This window comes from Pinus tabuliformis, chromosome 9 (assembly GCF_031772625.1).
Source record: "Pinus tabuliformis cultivar Carrire ecotype Pingquan chromosome 9, CPIR1, whole genome shotgun sequence".
Lineage (NCBI taxonomy): Eukaryota > Viridiplantae > Streptophyta > Pinopsida > Pinales > Pinaceae > Pinus > Pinus tabuliformis.
The window spans coordinates 710,953,784-710,978,729 of record NC_142307.1 but is presented as its reverse complement, the minus strand read 5'-3'; the positions used below and the strand labels follow the sequence as shown (position 1 = coordinate 710,978,729).

The window sequence follows — 24,946 nt, the reverse complement described above, 5'->3', positions numbered from 1 at the left end:
ACCTATTGATATCCTTCGCACAGTGGACTGCAAGTCCATCAATATTCTCCTAATGAATGATTTGAAGAAGTTGCAAGACTCTAATATTAGCTGCCATTGCTGAAGTTTATTGTTGTTTATTGGTGGTTGTTGAGGTTTGCTTCTGAGAGAAGCCCCGCTAAAGCTGGATGAACAGTTGAATGTTGTTGTTTGCTTAAATGTTTGAAATCCACCATGGCTACATTTCTGATGATGAACTGGTTGTTGATGTTTATGTGAAGAACTTGGAATGAATGAGAATCCCCTTGAAGAGGGAGCACTGATTACATAGCATCATATTATGGACCATCTCCCGTAGGTTGTGTCAAGAGACATTGTTGACCAAGAGATGTATTAATAGATTCCTCTCGTAGGCTATGTGCTAAGAGACATCGTTGTCCGAGAGATGTATTGATGGATTCCTCCCATAGGTTGTGCCGAGAGACATTGTTGTCTGGGAGATGTATTGATGGATTCCTCTAGTAGGTTGTGTGTCGAGAGACATTGTTTTCCGAGAGAAGTATTGATGTTTCCTCCTGTAGGTTGTGTGCTGAGAGACATTGTTGTCTGGGAGATGTATTAATGGATCCCTCCCATAAGTTGTTTGCTAAGAGACATTGTTGTCCAGGAGATGTATTGATATTTCCTCCCGTAGGCTGTGTGCCGAGAGCATTGTTGTCCGGGAGATGTATTGATGGATTCCTCCTGTAGGCTATGTGCCAAGAGACATCGTGGTCAGGGAGATGCTTTGAGATGAATGCTATGTATCTTTCCTTATGATGAGTCCGAGAGAGAGAGAAAATTGGATTGTGTTCTCTTCCTTAGGTTGTGGGTCGTGAGACCTATAGATTGGTCGAGAAGACTGATTTTGAGAGAGAATAAAAAACTACCTCCCTAGCTAAGAGGGAGTGTTGAAATAAATTATAGCTTCGACCGGCATTTTTCATGAATACACAAAGAAGAAATTGATTATTGGACTCATACAAGTCGGCTCAAACAAGCCCTACAAGTCGGCTCCTTGAAAGATCATCAAGTCATCCCCATTATGGCTAATTAGCCCTCACATGACACCTATTGATAAGAGGTCATTGGCATTCATTTTGTCCACAATAAACACAACCAATTTGGTCTGCAATCTCAAACTAATTCGGCCTTCTATTTTAGATCATATCCACACGTGAGAAGAAGATTACAAGGATTCTTTTGTCTACAGTTTGGTCTCCTTAAAGGGCTTGTTGATATGGTGACTTGGGATCATCTCTACATCCATTTTGTTAATTCTTTTGTGGCTGAATAATTGCAGAGAAGCTCACTCTCCTTTATGTGACACATTTCTGAAGTTGACTGAGGGTTTTTGGGCCTATATTGTGGATAGTTCATTGGTGATTACAGTGGGATTTTCAGCCTCTTTTCACAATTATTACAGGCCTACGTTTTGGCCTCCTTGTGCAGACCCTCTCATTGGACAGAAGTGGAATCTCTCTCTTTATTTGAGCAGCTCTTGATTGGGCATTGCACTGTTGATTGTTTTGAATTTGTTGGAACATTCTGATGTACTATTGCTAGACAGAATCTCTCTCTATAATAAGGAAAGAATTTTGGGTTTTCCCCTTGTGGGTTTTTCCCTGACTATCAGCCTAATCTTGGTGTCTCTTGTCTCTTGCTTATTGTCTATTGTTCATTGTCTACTGTGATCTCTATTTACTGCTTTGTTTGAAGAATTAAAGGTTGAAGTTTTTCATGTATAGCTACTTGTTAACTAAAGTATAAAGAAGGAACAATCTATATCAACAAAAGTAGTTATCAATTGTGAGGAACTACTCTAGCCATTGCAACACTAGAATTTCAACAATTCAAACCCCTCTGGACAGTATAAATAGAGGGAGAATTGAGCTCATTTCAACACACAATTTGCATGATTGGTTCTAAAATATTGCAGAAGGAAGGAAGGTCGAAGTCTAAAATTGATAAGAAAAGAAGGGTTTATCTTAAGTTTAGATTTGTGGAAAGTTCTACCTTGGCATATCTCTTGTTGAAGATTTGTTCCTGATGTTGTACATGTTGTTGGTCTCTTCTTGTTGATGGATTTTCTATGTGGAAGGAGGGTTTGACTTGGCATCTTGAGGGTTGGAGTCTTTCTATGGTCATGGGTCTTGGATATCTCACTTTGATCTGATTCTATAAGAAGAGAATTTTTTTGGGTTTTCCCCTTGGAGGGGTTTTGCCCTGGCTTGGAGCCTATATCTTGTGTTCTTTGTATTCTTGTGATCTTCATGTTTTGTACATTTGGTAATTGTTTGATGAAGAAGACATAATAAACATTAATAAGAAGCCAACAACATTCACAAGCAATTATCAAAGAAGAGAAATCTACCCTAATTTACAGTCAAACTGATTTCTCAACATGGTATTAGTGATAAGGTTGAAGTCGACAGTTTGAAGATCACATTTTTGTTGGCATTCCTAAAGAAGATTCATCATCGTTGTAGCAGTACCTGAAGCCTGCTACACCAAAAGATTCTGAAACATATATTCTTTGTCCAAGATTCGAGCTCAAGAAAAGGATTAACATATGTGCTCGTAAATGCACTTAGTCTAGTACGAAAAAGAACATCAAAACTCTAAAAAACATGTTGTGCGAAATATCCAAAATGGAATCTGTGGTAACCCTAAGATCTGATCCTGTGATCCGATCTGTATATTCGCAGATGTCTAAAGTAATCTACAGTGACGAAGTATCAAATTTGAGGATGCATTTCTTTGATTGATGAAGAAACTTTGATGACAATAACATTTCTATAGAATGTCCCGCATACATGACCATGGCTCGTCAAATTTTTGTTTTTGTGGTTCGCTCTATATACTTTTATAGATTTGTGACTCACTCTCATAAAAATCTATGGCTTACTATGTTATTTTGTCGCTCGTATACCTCATAAATTCACATCGATTTATAATGATATCAGAGTTTAGTGGTTTGACATTACATACTCAGTGTGCATATCAAATAGTGGCTCACATGGCTTCGATCATACCCCCGTGGCATTGCATTGGATTACTAATTGGCTCATTATGGCTCAAATACATGTGGCTCAATTATATATTTTCCTGAGGATCGTTTTTCTTATACTTGGCTCGCACTTAACCACAAGTGGCCCATGCCTCTCTGTGGCAAGCTATATACTCTGAAGATTGTGGCTCGTATCATTTATTGTTATGGCTCACAATAGTTTACATATTAATATTTGTGGTTTGTTTGAAGCTCGCATTACAATCTCAAAAGCTCGCAGTCTTTTTGAGTGACTCGTATATTACAGGAACTTGGATCTCACATTGGTGGCTGGCATATATATATCTCTAAGGCTCGGATTTATTGAACAGTGGCTCATCTTATGGCTCATTAGCAATTTTTGTGACTCGCTATTGATCACTATGACTCTGTGACATAGCACTATGTTACAGTGATTCACTCTTCATCATTTGTGGCTCACTCTTTATTATAAGTGACTCGCAATGTGAGAATGTGATTTGTGTAACATTGACAGTGAGATTTTGACAAGGAGAAAATACTCTTGATAAGAATGACAACAATACTTGGCAATGATATTGTATATATAGCAATTGAGTATAGTTGACCTATCTATGAAGGAACCTCCTAAAGATCGCATACATATTTCTATGGCTTTGGCTTGTGGTAATCTCTAAGGCTCTGAAGCATGACTATGATCTGCACAACAGTGACCTTGGTTGATGACAATGACTCAAGAATGTATGACAATGCAGAATTATGACAACAGTTCTTGTAACCTTGACACATCAGTGACATTATTGACAGGAAGATTGGCTGTAAAAAAATGAGAAATGAAGTGACAAACATAACAGTGATCTCATAAAAGTTAGAAATTTATATGACAAAGATGAATGAAGTTGATAAACGTCAACTCGAGAATCAAGACCAGATCTTTGCTAAGAAGGATAGATAAAACTCAAAGAGGTACATTTAATTTCTGATCTATGTCCTTCAGGTCATAATGATGATCTTGAGAAGGGTTTGCATAAATATTATAGACAATGACATGTAAGGGTTTGATGATATGTTGCATATGAAGACTAGGTCTTGTAATCTAATGACATGGATAAAAGGCATGTCAAATAATATCATTAGGGTTTTGCAACATTTTAAAATGCTTGGATGACAAGTCTTGATGACTATGAAGGATCTAGGGTTTGCATAGAATTTGCAATTTCTAACGTAACAAGATCTTGAAGACCTTAAAGTATCTAGGGTTCTACAACTAACTCTCTAGTGTGGTTGCAGGACTTTGCAGCTTGTAAGCATCAAATCTTGGCATTTAGAGTTTGTAAACCTTAGCATGGTTTGGACTAAAAGAAACCCTATCTGATCATGTTCATTGTTAAAGATAGATCTAACCCTTGATGTTTAATGTGAGGACAAGATTGGTGAACAAGTCTGAGATTGAGAGGGAGCTAATCCTTCTCAAAACGTCAAAGCTTGACTAGCAGAAAGATGAAGTAAAAGAACATGGTAAAAGCATAAAGATGAAAGGAGCACTTTGAAGCTTGCATCAAGAAAATCAATTAGAGGACAAGAAGTTCACTTACCTTAGATGGAAAAAGGGAGTTGTAAAGACCCTGATGGATACGATATTGAAGCTTGTTGATTGGTTCATTCCTTGAACACATTGATTGATATTTGAAAGACAAATAGCATGAAGAAAGATTCTAGTATGGAGATAGACCATGCAAAGGGATGTTGACCTTAGAGAGAGCAAGTAGCAAAACTTGACATCTTGGCAAGAGGCTATCATGACTTGGTAACTATGATATTGATGATTTGTTTGAGATATGATTTGGCTCCCTGGAAAAACATTTTGTAGAAGTATATGCAAAGACTGGAAAGATAGAAATTGAGATATTTTTTGGACCTACAACTACTTGGTTTGATCATGAAACACAGGGATTGTGTGGATAGCACTATTGATGCCTTGGATAAGCATGAGGGCAGAATTGATATTTGGAAAACTGATGTGACTTATTGTAGAATATGAGGTAGAACTTTGTTATGAAGAATAGAAGGCATGTGCTAGTCGTTGTGAGGAAGTTTGGCTCCTTGAAGATGATAGATAAACCATTTGATGACAAAGTTGCATGATGATTGTCAAGATCCAGAAAGGTCAAAGTTTGATATGTTATGGTACTATGAAGAGCCAAGAAACCCTATCATGAAGATAGAGTGTGAAAGAATTTGGTTCCATAAAACGTTTAAAGTTCAAAGCCCAAGTATGATGTAATGCAAGAAAGGAACCCTACAGCGACAACTATATCTCCACGGAAGGACTAGTAGTTGATGTATTAATGAAGTATGAGACCAATCTAAGGATTGTGATGTCTTCTCCCTGATTGAGAGGGAGTAAGAAATCTCCTCCATGTTTAAGGAGTAAGGACCTCCTACCTAGTTGAGAGGGCCTCGAGAGTGATGATGGATGTTGCATTCTCCATGAGCCATTCACTAGGCCAGGACTAACAACCATAAGTCTAGTGAAGGTACTAGGAGGGAGAATGAAGGATTGGATAAGCATCTGGGACTAGCAATCCTTGAAGATTGGGAATCCAAGATAGAAAGTAGTCCCATGGATCGATACTCTTTGAGGATCTTACAGGGTATCCAAGATAAGAGTAGAGAAGAGGACTGATATTCTTTGAGGATCAGGAATCCAAGATAAGAATAGTCTTGGAAGGATATACCTGGTGAACATCTGGATGGGGTATGTGCCTTGAGAGGCGGTGGTGTTGGTGTCCATATGTATGCCTCCCAGCATTGTGCTCTAATCTTGTGGAGAGTTAGAGCTTGTTAGTCAAGGCCTTGCTATATTGTTATTTGACAATGCTGGTTATGATGTTGATGCTTAAATATGGCTTATCAATCTGACTCTTCTTCCAAGAATATTTCAATTTGAGAAGTATCCTTGTACCGGTTATGTAATTATTAATACCTCCCTAGTTAGGAGGGAGTGCTGGAAAATGTAACCAGGTTTAGTCTTCATAATTATCTTTTAACTTATGTCATTGTATATTTTATGTAAAAATCAAAAAAAAATATATATATATATATATTCAAGCATGGGTTTCATGCTCAAGTCAAATTATTATTTTATTTAAGCATGTTCTTCATGCTCATTATTATTTGTATTGGTCAAAGTCAAAGGCTTATTTATAGCTTGGAAAAAGGATTTTTCAAATATGTAATTTAGGTCAAAATTGCTTGTAGATGCCAAGTCAGCCCTGCTTATCAAGTTGGCCCTGCCCCAAAACACATGTCTATTCAAACCCCTCTGGACAGTATAAATAGAGGGAGAATTGAGCTCATTTCAACACACACAATTTGCATTATTGGTTCTGAAATATCACAGAAGGAAGGAGGGTTGAAGTATAAAATTGGTAAGAAAAGAAGGTTTTATCTTAGGTTCAGATATCTAGAAAGTTCTGCCTTGACGTATCTCTTGTTGAAGATTTGTTCCTGATGTTGTACATGTCGTTGGTCTCTTGTTATTGATGGATTTGCTATGTGGAAGGAGGGTTTGAATTGGCATCTTGAGGGTTGGAGTCTTTCTATGGTCATGGGTCTTGGATATCTCACTTTGATCTGATTCTATAAGAGAATTTTTTTTGGTTTTCCCCTTGGAGGGGTTTTGCCCCGGCTTGGAGCCTATATATTGTGATCTTCATGTTTTGTACATAATTGTTTGAAGAAGAAGACATAATAAACATTAATAAGAAACCAACAACATTCACAAGGAATTATCAAATAAGAGAAATCTACCCTAATTTACAGTCAAACTAATTTCCCAACAAGGTACGCGGACTAAAAGGATTGTAATGTGCACCTTCAACAAGTCAAGTGTACTTTGCTCAGGGAATAACTGGTGATCATAGTTGTTGATACCAAGCCCTAGTTTTCCTTGTATCAGGGTTGATTGTAAGGGCCATGATCCCTTGAACGGGAGCCCTAAGATTGTTGTATTAAAGTTTGTAATATAACAAGTTGTGAGTTAAAATTTGTCTTGTGTACTAGTTGATTCACTGCTATTTATTTTTCGTTGTGCAAAGTGCTTGTGTTGTGGCATTTGAGTGTGTTTGTGATTGTGATCTTAGAACATGATTCTTAAGTGTCATGAAAAAATCATCATGGTATCAGAGCTACTTTGAAGGGCCAGTGAATCAAAGTGTGCACAACGTACAGCTCAAGAGGGAGTTGGTTCAATTGTTGTTGAAGCACTAATAGCAATGGTGAAGTTGGCAGTTGGTCTGTGATATGAGGACAGGTTAGATGGGTTGTCTAACTATAGTCCTTGGAAGGAAAGGATCAAGTTAGTCTTGATGGTGAACAAGATTTGGGAATTTGCCGACAAGGAGATCAAGAAACCGATTGACCCTAAGGAGTTGGAAGTGTATGAGGAGTTGGATACGAAGGTGAAGTTGATCATCCTAGATGGTGTCAAAGATCACTTGATACCTCATTTGTCCAGGAAGAACACTACCCATGAGATGTGGAAAGCTCTTCAAGATCTGTTCTAGAATAAGAACGAGAACCCGCTGTTGGTATTGAGGGATAAGTTGAAGAGCACCAAGATGTTGGATGGTGAAGGAGTGGCCCCGTATCTGACGAGACTTTCTCAAGTTTGAGATGAGCTTGTTGCCATCAGTGAAACTGTTTCAGATTCTAAGCTGGTGAGGACTGCTTTGAAAGGGTTTACTGAGGAATGGAAGCCCTTCATCAAAGGGATCATCGCTCGAGAGAAGTTGCTAGATTGGAACAGGTTGTGGGATGACTTCATCTAGGAAGAACTACAAGACAAGGACCTTCATAAGAAGAAGAAGACTTCTAATGATAACATGGCTCTTGCAGGGAGGATGAAGGGCAAGGCAAAGGACTTGAGCAAGTTGAAGTGTTATAACTGTGGCGAATATGGTCATTATTCAAGCAAGTGTTCGTGGAAGAAGAAGGGAGACAATGAGAAAAGGAAGGGCAAGGAGATAGTTGGTGTTGCTACATCCTCTGAGCTAGATGACCTCTCGAGAAGGTTGGAGGACGAGGATTTTGCTCTAGTTTCTCATTTCACCGAGGGTACCATTGATGAGACTGCATGGTACATGGATAGTGGTGCATCGAAGCATATGATAGGTTCGTGTGAAGTGTTTGAGACTCTAACTGAATGGGACTCAAAGTTGCACATGGTGGTTGGCGACAAGAGTCAAAAAGCAATCAGAGGATCAGGTGTTGTGCCATTCAAGATGGAGTTAGGTCGGTTGTTGCGAGTTCAAGATGTACTGCGGGTACCAGAGCTCAAATACGTGTTGTTTGTATCAATGATCGAGGCGAAGAGGTTTGAGATGATTTTCCAGGATGAGAAAGCAAGACTGAGGACCAGAGGCTCTAACTCTGCTGGAGTTGTCATTGGATTTAGGGAGCATGGTCTATACCAGCTAACGACAAGCCTATAGATCATGAGAAGAAGCAAGAGGTTCCTAAGACTTAGAGGGAGTCGAGTTCGAGCAAGAGTATGCAGGTTCAGCGGGAGAATTTGCAACCCAAGAAGAGCGCATGGTCAGTGGGTAGTAAGGGGACTTCTATAGCTGGCAAGAAGGAACTGTGGGATGGCATGAAGGCCTATCAAGAAAGGAAGAAGAAGCAGGGAGCTTTTGGCGGCAGCTGAGACTAATGTGGTTCATTCTACAAGGTATGCTGCAGTAGTGAACGTCAGAAGTTGGGCTAGTGTCGCCAATGACAATGATAACGAGATACTTTCGAGTGGTGGAAGTAACTACCTCGCTAAGAGGGAGTGTTGATTTGTGGCTTGGGAGGTACTCCCAAATCCTAGGGTACTAGGTTTAGGAGAAGTTGACCCAAAAGGGCTTTGTGGGCAAGTGTACCCAAGTAGTGGGTTTTGCACCCAAAGTTGTGGGCACGAATCCAAGTGGAGATTTTGATGGTTTGATCATTGAAAGCTTGTGGGGCACTCTTGAAGGGCTAAGGGGCAACAAAGACTTCAATGATGTGGCGTTGGTTGTTGTCTTATGTTTTATGGTGTTTAAACATATTGTTTAGGTTGGCCTTGATGGAGTAATGTGACCCTTGGTGGCTAATGAAACCCACCAAGAACACTCTAAACAGAAGACAAAGTTAAGCTCATTCACACACATCACAAGTGCACTAATCAAGAAGAAGATTGATCTAATTCGGTCGTAAACCTAGAGGAGTTGATTTGAAGTGAAGGAAAGGACAAGTTTTGTATCTTTCTCTTGTGTTATATTGAGGCCGAGAATAGGGATCGTTGGCCGAGTTCATTGGCAGGGATTTTGGGCACATGTTGAAGGCAAATACTCTGTGTTCTGGCCAAATCTGTTCTATTCAGAAGAGGACGGTCGAGACCCTTGCAATAGTTATTTGTGGAGGGATGTAAGGTCTGTTTTGGAGGACTGAGAGGCCCGGCAAGTTGCTGGAGCAAGGCCGCAAGTCCTAAAGGTACAACAAATGGTGTTCGGGCCTAAAAGAAGAGGTTTGCACAGAGGTTAGTGAAGGCCGAAGGTATGGCAACCCTGAGGCATTGTAGGAGCCCTAAAGAGGGCCAAAACCTCAGTATATTCTGTGCTCAAAGTCGATGGTTTCAAGGTTGTTGGAGATGTCTTGAAAGGTAAGTTTGATTGGTCTTCTTATGGATGATGCTATGTTGATGAGGTCTAGTTTTGGGCAGTGTTTGGAGCAGCCTGTGTATAGTGCCCTTAATGGAGTTAAGGACTGTTAAAAGGTTGTGTTCTATGTGCCCTAGAACAATCCTCCTTAGTGTTGTTAAGGAGCTATGAGTGGGTTGTTTGGAGAGCCCTAGTACATTGAACAAAAGGAAGAATTGTTATTGTTAAGAGGGCAGCTTGTTGTTCCCTAGTTTAGGGATTTGTCATGGGCAACATCAATTATAAGAGGGAAGGAGTAAAGACCCTATGTGTCGGTGTCTTTGAGAAGCAAAGGATAGCTAAAGGGCAGACATATTGATGACTTTATGACAGTGACCTTTTGGAGCAGCAAAAGACAATGTATGAAGGAAATCTATGTTCAATCATCTTGGAGCAGCCAAGACTGATTGATGGAGGTGTATTGACAGCGAAAGATATAAGCATTTATGAGGTTGCAGAAGACTCGTGAGCAGCAGAAGAGGAGGAAAAGTACCTGTTGGATTTGTTCAAGGTATGTGGACTGAAAGGACTATAGCGCGCACCTTCAGCAAGTAAGCCAAGTGTACTTTGTTCAGGGAAAGATTGGTGATCATAGTTGTTTATACCAAGCCCTAGTTTTCCTTGTATCAGGCTTGATTGTAAGGGCCATGATCCCTGGTACGAAAGCCCTAAGATTGTTGTATTAAAGTTTGTAATAAAACACGTTGTGGGTTAAAATTTGTCTTGTGTACTAGTTGATTCACTGTACAAGTTGTGGGTTAAAATTTTCCACTGTGCAAAGTGCTTGTGTTGTGGCAATTGAGTGTGTCTGTGGTCGTGATCTTAGACTCAAACTTGATTCTTAAGTGCCATGAAAAAATCAATAGATATGTTCACCTTGTATCATGGATAACTTATTTTTAGGGGTTTTAAAGCAAATTAGAGGTAAATTGGCTTAGTTATCTACATATATATAGGGAGTCACTTTGTCGCTAGGATTCATTGTCACACTTGGATCATAATTTCACTTGATTAGTGATTCTTCTCTCTTGTGTGCTATGGAGGCCTAGTTGAGCAACTTCTCTTGGGTGGATTTGTGATGTGATGTGATCTCTTTTCATGGATGCTTATGGTGGACCTTGGATGTTGCATGGTATTAGTATTATGTTCCATGGATTAATGTTCTTGTGTTGAGTTAGTTTATTTTGTATTTGCTTCATTGTACCTTGTTGAACTAAGCTCTTCCTCCAAGTATTGGAAGAAAAGAAATAGGTTTTTCTTTCCCTTAATAATCCGAAAAATTTAGAACCTAAATCTCAATCCCTAGGGTAAGTTTATTTGCCCTAGTTTGTTTGGATTTACTATCACTCCAAAAAACCCTAAAATTGTTTGTATCCTAGACTCCAATGCCCTAGATCTATGTTGCAGGAAATGTTGGGCCTGAGCCCATTTTTGGGCAAAAACAGTACGGAAATGGGGAAACGCGTTTGGTACGGCCTGGAAACACGTTTCAAGCCGTACTGCCACGTTTCACATGCCGGAAACGTGGCCCAGTGCGGATTGAAATGTGTTTCCAGGTCGTACAGCCACGTTTCAGCAATAAAGTGAATTTTTTTTCAGTATTTTATTTTTATTTTTCGTTTTTATTTTTTTATTTTCGCTCCATGCCAATTCAAGAGTGATAGAAGGAGCTATTGAAGATTGGAAACAAAAAATTTTGAGTGGGGCAGCCTAATGTTCAAGCCTATGGCCCTAGTGTTGATATGAAGCTCGTGGTAAGTAAAAGTGACATTCTCCTTTATCTTTCATTTTCATCATTTTAGTTAAATTTTTAACATTACCATGAAATGACTCAAGATGTTTGAGAGTGGTTTCGCCCTCATTGGATTTCATATGGAGAAAGTAGAATTTTAAATCTCACTCAAAATCCAGCAGACTTATCATTTTTTCAGGATTTTAGGATTTGGGGGATTGCAATGTTTCCATTGGATTTTGTCATGTACTAGGGTATGGAACTTGTATTTAATCAAGAGAACCAAACCCTCTATGCAGGGGAGACTCCCAATAATCAAGAGCACCTAGGGTACTAGGGTATGGAACTTGTATTTAATCAAGAGCACTAAGGTCGTTCGACTATGCAGGAGGAGACTCATAATTAAGCACGAGACAAGAAATTAGAAATTTCTCGTGGCTAATTTTGGATATTGCTATTTTCATTATGTGATCATTCATGGGTAAATGTGATATAAATTTAGAGACTTATAGTTTATACATTGGCATTGGACAATTTAATCATAATATATATATATATATATTGTGTTTCCCCGTTTCCAAAATTTGGGAGGGGGGAAGGGTCACATTTTGTACCCGTACCCGTTTCCCCGTATCGTGCAACTTAGCCCTAGATTGAGAAGGCACTAATCCATTTCTTTTGTGGCATTTTATCAAAATATAGAAATCGTTTTCTTTTTTATTTCATGGTGAATTATGGGTAAATTATAGCAAAAATCTTATATTTTCAACATCTAATGACTTGTTGATGTATGCCCTAAGGTTAGACATTGTGTAAAAGTGCGTTAGGTAAGCAAAATTGAAGTTTTTCAGCCATTTTCTAGGGCTGACGTCAAGGTTTTATTTGTTGTTTTATGTCTTCGTAACTGACAAAATTTGTTGCAACTTTGTCCCTAGTTGCTCCTTAATTTAGCCGTCATTTCGCTTACCTTATTCGCAATTTTCACAGCTAAATTTGTTGCTGTCATAAATTATTTTTTTGCAAATTTGCAGCAATTTGCTAATTTAAAACTCTATTTTATAGCAACTATGAGTATTTTCTTGATCTGGTGTGTTTGGGAAATCTATTCGAGACTCTTTAAACCAACCATAGCCTTTAGATTGGCCCATAGCTCCCTTGAACCCAAATCTGGATTTATTTCTTCATCCACCTCAAACCCTAATTTGTCATACTTTTATCCCATGGATCTTTGCTGTAGGATTCTTAAGGGGCACTTAGATTAAGATCCTTTGGTTACTCGATCCATAAGCCCTACCAAGGAAGTCTCCCTTGTGTTGGATTGTGTCCTTCACTAAATAGATGGGAGTAGTTGCTGAGGTGACAACGGTGATACTCCCATGGGTTGCACATTGTCTAGGTCACCTAGTGAGGCTTTGCGCTAGGTGCTAGATTTTGTCATAACAAGCCCTTCAGCCCCCCATTACACCCCTAGGAGGATCCCAACAACTGTACAAGAATAACAAAGTACGAATCACCCATCCTGACTTAAACTAACTCCTTCAATGCCAACAGTGAATAAAAGCACAACATTTTAAGCTCCATAATTAAATGTAAAAAAAACACTTGTGTAACCATATTGTTCACACCCCCACCACCCTCTCTTTTCAAGAATAAGTATTGTATATCCATGGACAGTGCTAGTCAGCAATAGAGTCGGGAAATGTGAACTTTTATGCCACTATAAGAGTAGCAAAGCTGAAGTACAGGTATTTTGAATATCTAGATAAGACAGGTCCCATGGAAGTCACAGCTGTCTACCAGAGCTAGTTACCTATACTCCATAGATATATAAATACTAAATAGCCTTCAGTCCTTGCCACAGTTGCTGGAACAAGAAAGCTCAAAAGACCTCTAAGGCCATCAGGGTTAAAGCATAGATAAATCACTGCCAAGATATCATCATAGGACTGAGAGCAACACATATGGCAATATCAATGAAGCACATCTTGTAAGATTGACAAAATCTCGCTTGAGAAAGTCAGTTATCCGTGGGTTGTTCATGTCGTATATACAAGATGTTAATACCTTTGCGGTCAGACTGTTATTTGATTTGGAATCTATACAGGTCTCTCAATTGGCTCTTAGTTGTGGCTTTTATCTCATCATACCTAAATTACATCATCGATCATGATTGTGCAGGTAAGGTGAGGGCCGTTGTCCAAATGGATTGAAGAGGGATTGGATGGAACAGATCAAGTCCTGCATATCTTACCAAGCCACACATTATATTCGCACGAGTAATCAAAATCTACAGAAACCCGCTTTTGCAATATCCATCTAATTTATATATCATGTATTCCCAGCAAAGCTGTCAAGTACCACAAAACAGATGCTGCCGAAGCAGCTTTGACAGATTTCCCAAAATGTCCAGAAGCTATGTTTTGATTCGTCATTATAGCAATGGGCTTGCTTCAGTGGTCAAGCTGCAGTACGGTTTCTTCAATCCTTTTTGGGCAGGGCAGGTGATTTGGAGGGTGGCAATGGTAATCAGGATTGCTATAGCGATCGAGAATTGTAAGAGGCCCGGGTGGACCACCCAACTCACAGTGAGAACAAAGGTGCAGTTCAGTGGTTCAGCTCCGCAGAATAACCAGATCTTAGAAACCCACTTCAATCCAATGACAAGAACTTCGTCTGGACCATAATTTACATTACTCTATTAGCTGTTCTCACATCCAGATCCACCCCAAATATGCACTAATAACATAAAAAACCAAACAAAAAAAATCGAAGGAAGCGTCTCTTACCTAATTCCTCGTCTGTAAGATGACGGAGATATTCCTTGAGTGTGACCAACCCATCTTTGTTGGCATCGACGGTCTCCAACTCCCTGTCCGTGCGATGCAGCAACCTCGTGACAGCAATCTGAACATGCCAGTCCTCCAGCTCTGCCAGACTGATGAAACCATCAAGGGGCTTCACATCAACAAGTGGAAAAAGAGCTAAGAGCCGATGAGTGATGTTAAATCTCTCGTGGTCATTCAAGTAATCTTCATCCCCATAGTCGAGAGAATGGAGCTCGTTCCAGGTATCATGGGCTTCTGACTGGTCTTGGTCATCGTGCCATCCTTTACCACTCACGCGATACGAAGCATTCTGTAATGTTTCCGGGTGGTTTTGCTTGATGTACTCGCTTTCCCAATCCCTGTCCTCTCGGCGCTGCTCCATATCAGAAACAATGGGATCAAATGCTATTCTGGAATGGTTCACTCGCACCACCAGGCGCCTTTCAGGGCCACTGCGCCTGTGTAGAGTAGGACTGTGATTTCTCTTATTATTGTTGTCAAATGTGAGGAAAAGAATTAAGCCAATGCCCAACAGTGTGTAGACCAAGGCTGTTCTCATCCTGATTCCTTACTGACCCAATTGCTTCTTCGATCCAAAATCCAATAATCCAGCCAATCAATTCAGGCTTGTGCCCCAGAGTTATAAGCTGTTCATGTTCAAATTTCTGCGAGATTTTTGTGGGTTGCGCTGTGCCCAAAGCCTTAATCCAATAATACAGCCAATCAATTCAGGCTGTGCCCCAGAGTTTCAAGGCTGTTTATGTTTAAATTTCTGCGAGATTTTTGTGTGTTGTGTTGTTGTGCTCAAAGCCTTCGTTCCTGGCTTTAGTTAGTGTACAAGTGAAGGAGTTGGGAATTTTTTAATGTGGGGTAGTTTCATGGTTGATGGCGTGTATTTGGTGTGAAGAGCTGGTTCACCTCGTAAACAGAACTGATTGAAGATTTCTCGAACTGGTTTAAATTAAGATTTATAGATTGGCTTTTCCAGATTTTGAAGATTTCTAGAACTGGTTTAAAATAAGATTTGCAGATTGGATTTTCGAGATTACTCGCCTGCCTGTCGATGTCACACGTTCTCTTCGGGGCCAGTTCGCCCATGAATAATTCACACGGCCCAGAGGGGATCATATATTTTGTTCTCGATATATCGAACTAATCTTTTCTGGCAAAACTAATCTTTTCTGGGAAAAATAGTCTGTTAAATGGTTTTGGAAGGAGTTTTAACACATGAATAATTCACACGGCTCAGACGCGATCATATATTTTGTTCTGGCAAAACTAATCTTTTCTGGGAAAAATGATCTGTTAAATGGTTTTGGAAGGAGTTTTAACACAAGAAGATGCAAAGTGAAAATAGTATTATAGTTTTTAAATGATTTGATTATTTATGACGATTTTTTTTTGGTGAATGTTAATATTGGATTTTTTTATGGTGAAAGAAGTAGAGATGGGTACTAAGAAGCTAGGTGTTGAAAAAACAAAAGATTTAGTTGCACTTTACGCAGAGTATCTAAAGTGAGGCTCAAAGATTCTTGTACAGATTGGACAACTACTCTGGCAATACCTCTTTTCAAGAGTGGTGACCTCAATAACCCCTCTAATTATAGGACCATAATGATAAACCCTTTGTTTGCAAAGTTATTTGGAAGCATGCTAGAAAATAAAATCAGCAAGTGGGCATAAGAAAGAGATAAGCGTGTTGAAGGGCAAGCAGGTTTAGACCTAAACATTCCAAAGTTGATCATTGTATAACTTTAAGGCACATCATTGAAAAAGTTTGGGAGAAAAATGAAGAAGTCTTTTGTTGCTTTATTGATTTCAAAAAAGTGTTTGACATAGTTCCTAGGGATAAGCTTTGGCACAGAATGGAGGAACTTGGGGTTCCTAAACTTTTGAGAGCAGTTGTGCATAGGCTATATGAAGAGGTGAAAGTCAAAATTAGAACTTCAATAGGCATTTCTGAAAGTTTTAGAAGTGATATTGGGGTCAAGCAAGGTTGCCCACTATCTCCTACCCTTTTTGGTTTATATATCGACAAGCTTGAGGAGTGGTTAAATTCGCAAAGGGTTGATGGTATGTATTTTGGCAAATTTGTTATAAGGCTTCTTTTGTATGCATATGATCTTATTTTGATTGCTAAATATGCTCTTGGTTTGCTAGAGCACTTACTATCCCTTGCGCATTTTTATAGAAGGGTGGGGATGCAAGTCAATATTAACAAAACGAAAGTAGTGGTTTTCTCTATTAAAAAAAAACATAAACAACATAAGTTCTACTTTGAAGACAACATTCTGTAAGAAGTTGTGGATTACAAATACTGCATAATTGATTTCAAAGAAAATCTAAGCTGGGATGGTTGTAGAAAGAAAAGAACTTTGGGGGGTTGGAAAACATTTTATGCTTTTCAAAATAGGTGTAGAGAGGCATAATTATGGGATTAGAAAACCACTCAAACTCTTTTTGGGCTTTTAGTGATTCTGGTGATTCTCTATGGTTGTGAACTGTGGGCCAGCAATACATCCGACATGCAGTGGAAACAAATTGAGAAAATTCATAAGCGTTTGATTACAAACAAATTCAAAATTAAAAGTGCAGTTCCTTATGTTATCTTGTTAAGTGAAACAGGCGTTGCTCCTATTGAAGCAATTGCTATGATGTGAGTCATAAGGTATTTAAAGCAAATTGAGCAAATGGAAGAGGGAAAATGGCCTAAGGTTGTCTTTAATGACATATTGTGCAAAAGAAAAAAGACTTGGATGCAACAAAATAACAAATGGTTTAGTAAATGGGTTATTTGCTTGAACAAGTGCCCCATAAACAATAAAGAGATAAAAGTTGTTGTTATGGATAAGTTCCATAAGTTTACTTTGGATAAGGAGCTCGGAAGAAAGAAAGAGTACTATATTGAAGTGTTTAATCTCACACATAATTATCAACAAAAAGCGTACATAGAGGTCAATATTTCTTGGAGAGCCAAATTTCTTATTGCTTAGTTAAGGACTAATTCTCATCAACTCTGTTGTGAAACAAGGCACTGGAAAAGGCCAAAAGAAGTGTGGGAGGAAAGAGTATGTATTTTTTGTTCTTCCAGAAAAGTGAAAACAGAAAAGCATTTCATTTTAGCATGTGGGGCCTTCAAAGACAACAGGGAATGTTATGCGGATAGTTTGGTAGCTAGCTCTTGGGATAATCTATTTAGCGAGGGGTTTGTCGAGAAGCTGGGAGCATTTGTTGTGAGGCTTCACAGGAAAAGGGTTGAATACATCAACCACATGAAGAAGCGATTTATCCCATATGTTATCTTTAGCCTCATGGACGTTAAAATAATTTTCTTTCTTTCTTTCGATCCATTTTAGTTTCCACTACAAATAGTGTCACACATTTGGCATTCATGTTTTCATAATATTTTTTTTTCAAATGAAAATCAAATTATAACAAGGGTAATATGTAGCCTTGCTACTTAGTACTTGTCTCTTATATAAAAGTAATTAATAGAAGATAATTCGCATGAGAATAATGATAAGGTAGTATAATATAGAGTTATTGAATTAAAAAACATAAAACATTCAATTAATTAAAATGATCACCTACATGTTCATGGGTAAAATAGATAATAACAAAGTGTTTTATTAAGGGATAAAAATTCACTCATGTTATAGAGTGTTTCTTAACTATAAAGGTTACTATTAATTTAATTATTACTAAAAATGATTTTAAATTCATAAGGAACAGTGATAATAAGTTCAAGCTAGATTTTCATTATCAAATAAATATGGTGCTTAGTATTTTGAACTAACTTTGATGTAGAGATTGAATAATAAAAATTAAAGTGCAGGTGACAGCATAAAACCTATTGAATTTTGGTAAGTGGTATTTATTAATTAGCATGGTAAGTTAATCTTGTATATTTTAATGTTAAGATTGCCTTACGGAAGAAGTTAAAAATAGTTCAAGATGGGTTTTGACTATGAAAAGAATACGTGATTAGTATCTTCAATCAATTTTGATGTTGAGATTGAATAATAAAAATTAAGTGCATGTATAGTGGACGATGTCAGGTATAAATAAAATATTATAGTTAAAGTATTTTTACTTTATTGCTCACATTCAAGTAGAATTTCTTTTATGTTTACCGAGATGACCCATAGTGTACACACACACACACATATATATATCAAATCTTTTGAAGTGCAAATTTGATTTAAAGTGAAACACACACACACACACATATATCAAATCTTTTGAGGTGGAAACTTGATTTAAAGTGAAACTTGAAAAAAGATTTATACTTACTAGAAATTTAATACTTATTTGACACTTAATGGATGTCAGGTTAAGATAGATCTATGTTTATTAGAAAATAAGGAAATTATTAGCCATCTTATTGTTATTAAAATAATAATAATAATAATAATAATAATTTAGTTAGATATTGCGTTAAAAAAGAACACTACAGTATCCCTTTATAAAAAACAATGTGACAAATGTAACTTGAATTTAAATAATATTTTATGAATCAATATAAAGTTGAATCACAACTTATGTTCAATTAGTTATAATTATTTATTGAAATGATCACCTACACGTTCACGGGGTAGAATAGATAATAACATGGTGTTCTATTAAGGACAAAAATCCAGTGATGTTATAGGGTTTTTCTTAATTATAAAGGTTACTATTAATTTAATTATTACTAAAAATTATTTTAAATTCATGATAACAACAGTGATAATAAGTTCAAGCTAGATTTTCATTAACAAAAAATATGGCGCTTAGTGTTTTGAATTAACTTTGTTGTTGAGATTGAATAATAAAAATTGAAGTGCAGGTGAAAGCATAAAAACTATTGAATTTTGCTAAGTGGTATTTATTAATTAGCATATTAAGTTAATCTTATATATTTTAATGTTGAGATTCTTGGATGGAAGTTAAAATGAGATCAAGTTGGGTTTTGACTATGAAAAGAATATGTGATTAGTATCTTCAATCAACTTTGATGTTGAGATTGAATAATAAAAATTAAATTGCAAGTATAATAGACGATGTGAGGCATAAATAAAGTATTTTTACTTATTGTTAAAATTCAATGAACGTAGAATATTATTTTATCCATAAAGTTCTTGACCCATTATTAAATGTGATCACGAAAGAACATTTATGTTATTATTAGGCCAACGATGTGTGTAGCATGGCAAGGAAATAAAATATTTGTTTATACATAAAGTTATTGTATATTTGTATTTAATTCTTTTTTTAACAAATTTTCGTTAATTTGATGTTCATGGGGTATAATCTTGATAACTATACATCAATGTTTCAACAACGCATAAGTCACTAGTTGAATTACAGTCTCTATAATCCATGGAGGGAAATGATCTAGAAACTTGTAATAACTATCATGATAAATTTATAATTTCTATGTGATAAACATGTATGGTATTAATTATGTTGCCAAGGCTATTAGTAAGAGATTGATAGCCTAGATGAGCAGGTAGTAATGGTAAGCTACAAATTATTGGATATATTCTTCCTCTGGTAGCTCTTGTTACTCATGTATTTGGTTCTACTCTTGGTAGTTTACACTTGTAACCATACCAATAGAATCAATTTTCATGTAATTCTAAATTGCCTTGTTATTCAGCTTATGCGTAGTAAACTGCCGGATTGAATTACGTTTACTAGTTATAGAGTAGTTTACCTAGATTTATGTGGCATAGGGTAATCCATGATTAGCTTGGATAATAGACACCTTGATAACTTCAGAATAACAAGGTTACATGGTTGTGCAATTCTTAGTTTGCAGTCAAGGCCTTAAGTTTTTCTACGTCGCGTGCAAGTAGTACATTTAGTGCTACTATTACAAGTACAGTTATGTTGTATCGAGCCATAATAGATGTGTTGTTAAGGATTACAGATGGGTTAAATGTGAATACATATTTTCATGCCGAACAAGTATTATCCACACATTTTATTTACATCCAAAGCCAAATGTTCTAATACAATTAATAAATTATTGGTACAAATTTTTATAAATATTAAGATTTGACATATGTACTAGTAATGACACTTGTTAGGCTGAAGATTTTTTTTTAATTTTTATTTTTTAAATAATTGTTTTTTTGACAATTATATTTATAAGCAGTAAAATTAGTCATTTCGTACACATGAACCAATTAGAAAATAGAAAATTAATTTTTAAATATCAGAAATTAATTTTATATATATATATATATTGAATTTTACAGAAACTTTAGTAAACTTTGGAAATAATTTTTAAAATTTGGCAAATTAATTAAGAGTCAAAACATTTTGACTCAAACTAATTACAATATACTTTGTCTTTGACAGGTATAATACAACATTTTAAAATATAACATTAATAGTTTAGATATTGCATTATTGTAATTATGGTGTTGATAAGCGAAATAAGTATATCTCACAGAACCCCAAAACTGGTAAGATTTAAGCAAGGTAGATGGAATTATCATTTAAATTTTTGTCTAAAATGTTTGAAAATTTTGTAAGAAACCTCAAATTAAATAATGGTTTGCTTTATGAATTATTCAGTTTAGAAAAGATTATAAAATGTTGAATTAAAAGCATAAATTTATAAATATGTAATAAAAATGTATAACAGTGATTATTATTCCCATGGCTTGCCTGAAGTTTCTTTTATGGAATTCATTAGATGCTCACCATCTTGGCAGAGGATAGCAGTGCCCCGATGAGGGCAGATGAACGAATAAATGGTAGGGTCAAGGGGCGCCAGCCACCCCACTGACTCCAAGGCTCATAAAGAGGAGGGGGGCGTGGCATGCCTCCCCTATGCACCATATGTGTGTCATTACTCTTTATACCATGGCGAGTGTAGATCAGAGTTTCGTGATCCTTCCTTATCACTTGTTGTTGATGCAAGTGATATTGTGTTTTAAAGGGTAGCAAGGTATGCTTCAATGTGCCCATGTATGTCTAGTTCTTAATTTCTATGAATTCAAGCTCTTGTCTCAGTCGCATTTCTTTAGGCGACTTTGTGGCTGGTAAACACATGATAATGAAATTTAGGACCCTAGTATCTAGGAAACTTTGAACTCTCAACAACAGTTGGGCACAAAAGGGGCATGGCAGGTGGTTCATATCTTCATAGTGGAATTCTAGTTGAGCCCCACTCCTTTCACTCAATTAGTCTATGAGGTAACTCAGAGTCTCAGGCTGGCTTGGTTTTCAATTCTTGTTGTAGATTTATGTAGGATTAATTTTAGGTCTTGGCTCCTCTCTCTCTATTTTGTGTATTGGATTTTATGGTCTACTTAGTCTATTATACTTGGCTTTATATACTCTTTATTGGTTTTAGTCACGTATGTTCAGCCAAAAAGATAAGGCGCAAGACGTTGGCTTTCCAGTTAACATATATCTCCTTCAGTGGCCTGACACTAGCCTAGTTGGAGCGATATTGTCTATATTATGTCAGCCTTACCTGTGGATAGGGAATTTTCATCATCCTATGATTCCACGGGACTACAGTAAGTCGCAGTTCAGAGGTTATACGGGTGTCCATTATTTCCTGCAGAGGTTTTCTTCTTTGGTAACCTGGGAGGCTCTTCCCTTTAGGCTTATTTGTGCACTCCCAAAGCTCTAGTCTACCTGGTCCCTTGATATTTATACCATGCCACATCAGTGTTCCCGAGCCTGTCGAGGAGTTGGTGAGAGGGGACAGTCAAGACAACCTCACCCAAACGTTCTAGCTCAAGTAGAGGCAGCGACCTTTCACCCGACTAATTATTCTAGCCTACATGAGAACACGGATGGCTTGGAGAACACTTGTTGTTAGCATAGACAACTCAAAACACTTCTGGAGTAGCTCCTCAAAGATAGGCATGATGACCAAAATGTAATTATCTCTTTCATGAATGGCCTTCAAAGGAATCAGTGGCATATGCAGGATAATTTGGCTCGTCTTCAACGAAATTAATGGTGCATGCAAGAATGCCTAGAACATTTAGATCCCCAATTGGCCAATATGGAAAAGCATATACATTGTAAATTCCAACCTTTGCCACCCATCTGGCACACGACTGGAGACCCTACTCCGGTAACTTCACCAGAATCCTAATGGCTTTTTGTTGTGTCTTGATCTTGCTAGTTTTTTTGTTTTGAGTTCCTCTCCAGTTTTGGACAACAAACCCCTTTTGGCATGGTGTAATCATTTTTGGAAACTACTTACTAGCCAACAAATCTGGTAACACTGAGGCTAGTAGAATTTGGAAAACAATGTGCAACAATGTAATATTTTTGCATAAATGAAACATCTTGACTTACAAAAAAAAGTAGTAACTATTATAATAAATCATTAAAATTTATTATAGCAAAAAAAAAGATAAGCAACAAATATTTAGTACAAGTTTGCAGATGTAAAAAATTATTGTGCCTAGAGGCACATTCTAGAGCTCAATATGTGATTCCGTCAGAGTGGACTTGGCACATGCCCCTTTTAAAATAATAAAAATAAAAATATTTATAATTGAAAAAACAATGTTGACTACAATAAAAAATAAAAATGGATATACATATTTGGTTAATTTTAATTAAAATATTATTAAATATCAATGATCTTATTCTCACTTGCTTCATTGTTGATATTACAATGAATCTAAAAGAAATATGTAAAGTCACACAGTTTTATATTAATTTTGAAAGGAGATAAAATCATTAAATATAAAATAAATCTTATATTTTGAATTTTGATTGTGTGAAGAAGATACATAACCTTTTATACTTTTAAAAAAAAATTCCAATACAAGATTTAGATAAATTATTTTAATATACAAGTTAACTAAATAAATTATTTGAATATTCGTGTTAATTAATTTACTTCAATATAAATGTGTATACATATAAACCGCAATAAAATATTTTAGTACTTGAAAAAAAATATTAAAGTAAAAAAAGCTTTTTAATAAGCGATATATATAATTCATTTCTTTCTTAATATTAAATCAATCTGGAAAAATTAAATAATAATAATAATAATAATTAACATGGATTATCAATAAAATATTTCAATATATAAGACTAAGTGATATTGACATGTATTTACAAATACATTAATAACAAAAAAACATGCTAATGCAAATAATGTGGTTTATAAATGAAATATTTCAATGTCATATATATATATATATATATTAAAAAACATAAATTTTTATGGTTAAAACATTTAAAGCAATCTCACTATTCTACATTTTAGCCATTTTTCATCCATCTTAATTACATATCTAGTGTTGAGAGGAATCAAATCTCTCTAGGTGCAAACTTTTTTCAAGTTTTTCGCTCAAAAAGAGGTTTAAAACAGTCTCACTATTCTACATTTTGGTCATTTTTCATCCATCTTAATCACAGATCTAGTGTTGAGAGGAATCAAATCTCTCCAAATGCAAACCTTTTTTCAAGTTTTTCACTCGAAAAGAGGTTTAAAGTAGTCTCACTATTCTACATTTTGGTCATTTTTCATCCATCTTAATCACAGATCTAGTGTCAAGAGGAATCAAATCTCTCCAGGTGCAAATATTTTTTTTAAGCCTTTCACTCAAAAAGAGGTTTGCACCTCAAGTGATTTGATCCCTCTCAACTAAGTAATATTGACATGTATTTAGAAATATATTAATAACAAAAAAATCATATATATATATATATATATATATATATATATATATATATATATATATATATGGTTTAAAAAAAGATAGAATGTATATATATGATAAAAAAGAATTAAAAAACATAATTTTTTGTGGTTAAAACATTTAAAGTAGTCTCACTATTCTATATTTTGGTCATTTTTCATGCATCTTAATCACAGATCTAGCAAGCTTTGAGAGAAATCAAATCTCTCTAAGTCCATACTTTTTTCAAGTTTTTCACTCGAAAAGAAGTTTGTACCTAAAGAAATTTGATACCTCTCGACAATTGCTAGATCCATGATTAAGATGGATCTATGTGGGTTTAATAAGGAAATAAGACTCATAAGTGAGAATAAATCATATCTTTTATTCAAAACTAATTATAAGTTTTGAATTAAACAACTTTTGCAAATTGTAAACACTTGGACTAGAAAATTCTTAAATAACTTTAGAAGTAAAAGACTCATACAAACATTATTGAGTGTCATAGAAAACAAAGATCTCAAATCTATTTGAACCATTTCAAAAAAATGCCATTCATATTGTGCAAAATAATCCACAAATTTAGAAGTAAAAGACTCATACAAACATTATTGAGCGTCATAGAAAACAAAGATCTCAAATCTATTTGAAACATTTCAAAAAATATACCCTTCACAATTCAAATTGTGCAAAATAATCCACAACTTTAGAAGTAAAAGACTCATACAAACATTATTAAGTGTCATATAAACAAAGATCTCAAATCTATTTAAACCATTTCAAAAAAATATGCCCTTTCACAATTCATATGGTGCAAAATAATCCACAAATTCCAAAAATTCTTAAATAACCTTAGATATAAAAGACTCATACAATAGAATACAACACTCATGAGTGTCCTGGAAAACAAAGATCTCAAATCTACTTAAACATTTCAAGAAATATGCAATGCACGGTTAATA

At 36.1% G+C, this 24,946-nt stretch overlaps 1 protein-coding gene across 1 annotated transcript in view; it reads right to left on the bottom strand.

Annotated features, from left to right (window-relative positions):
- LOC149150676 (uncharacterized) overlaps window positions 1-15,612 on the bottom strand; it is a 137,231-nt gene extending 121,619 nt beyond the window's left edge. Inside the window, exon 1 of the mRNA XM_089442901.1 lies at window positions 14,287-15,612. Coding sequence (XP_089299027.1) covers window positions 14,287-14,884 — 598 coding nt within the window. The 5' untranslated portion in view covers window positions 14,885-15,612. The remainder of the gene's footprint in view (window positions 1-14,286) is intronic.
- Window positions 15,613-24,946: the final 9,334 nt, after the last annotated feature.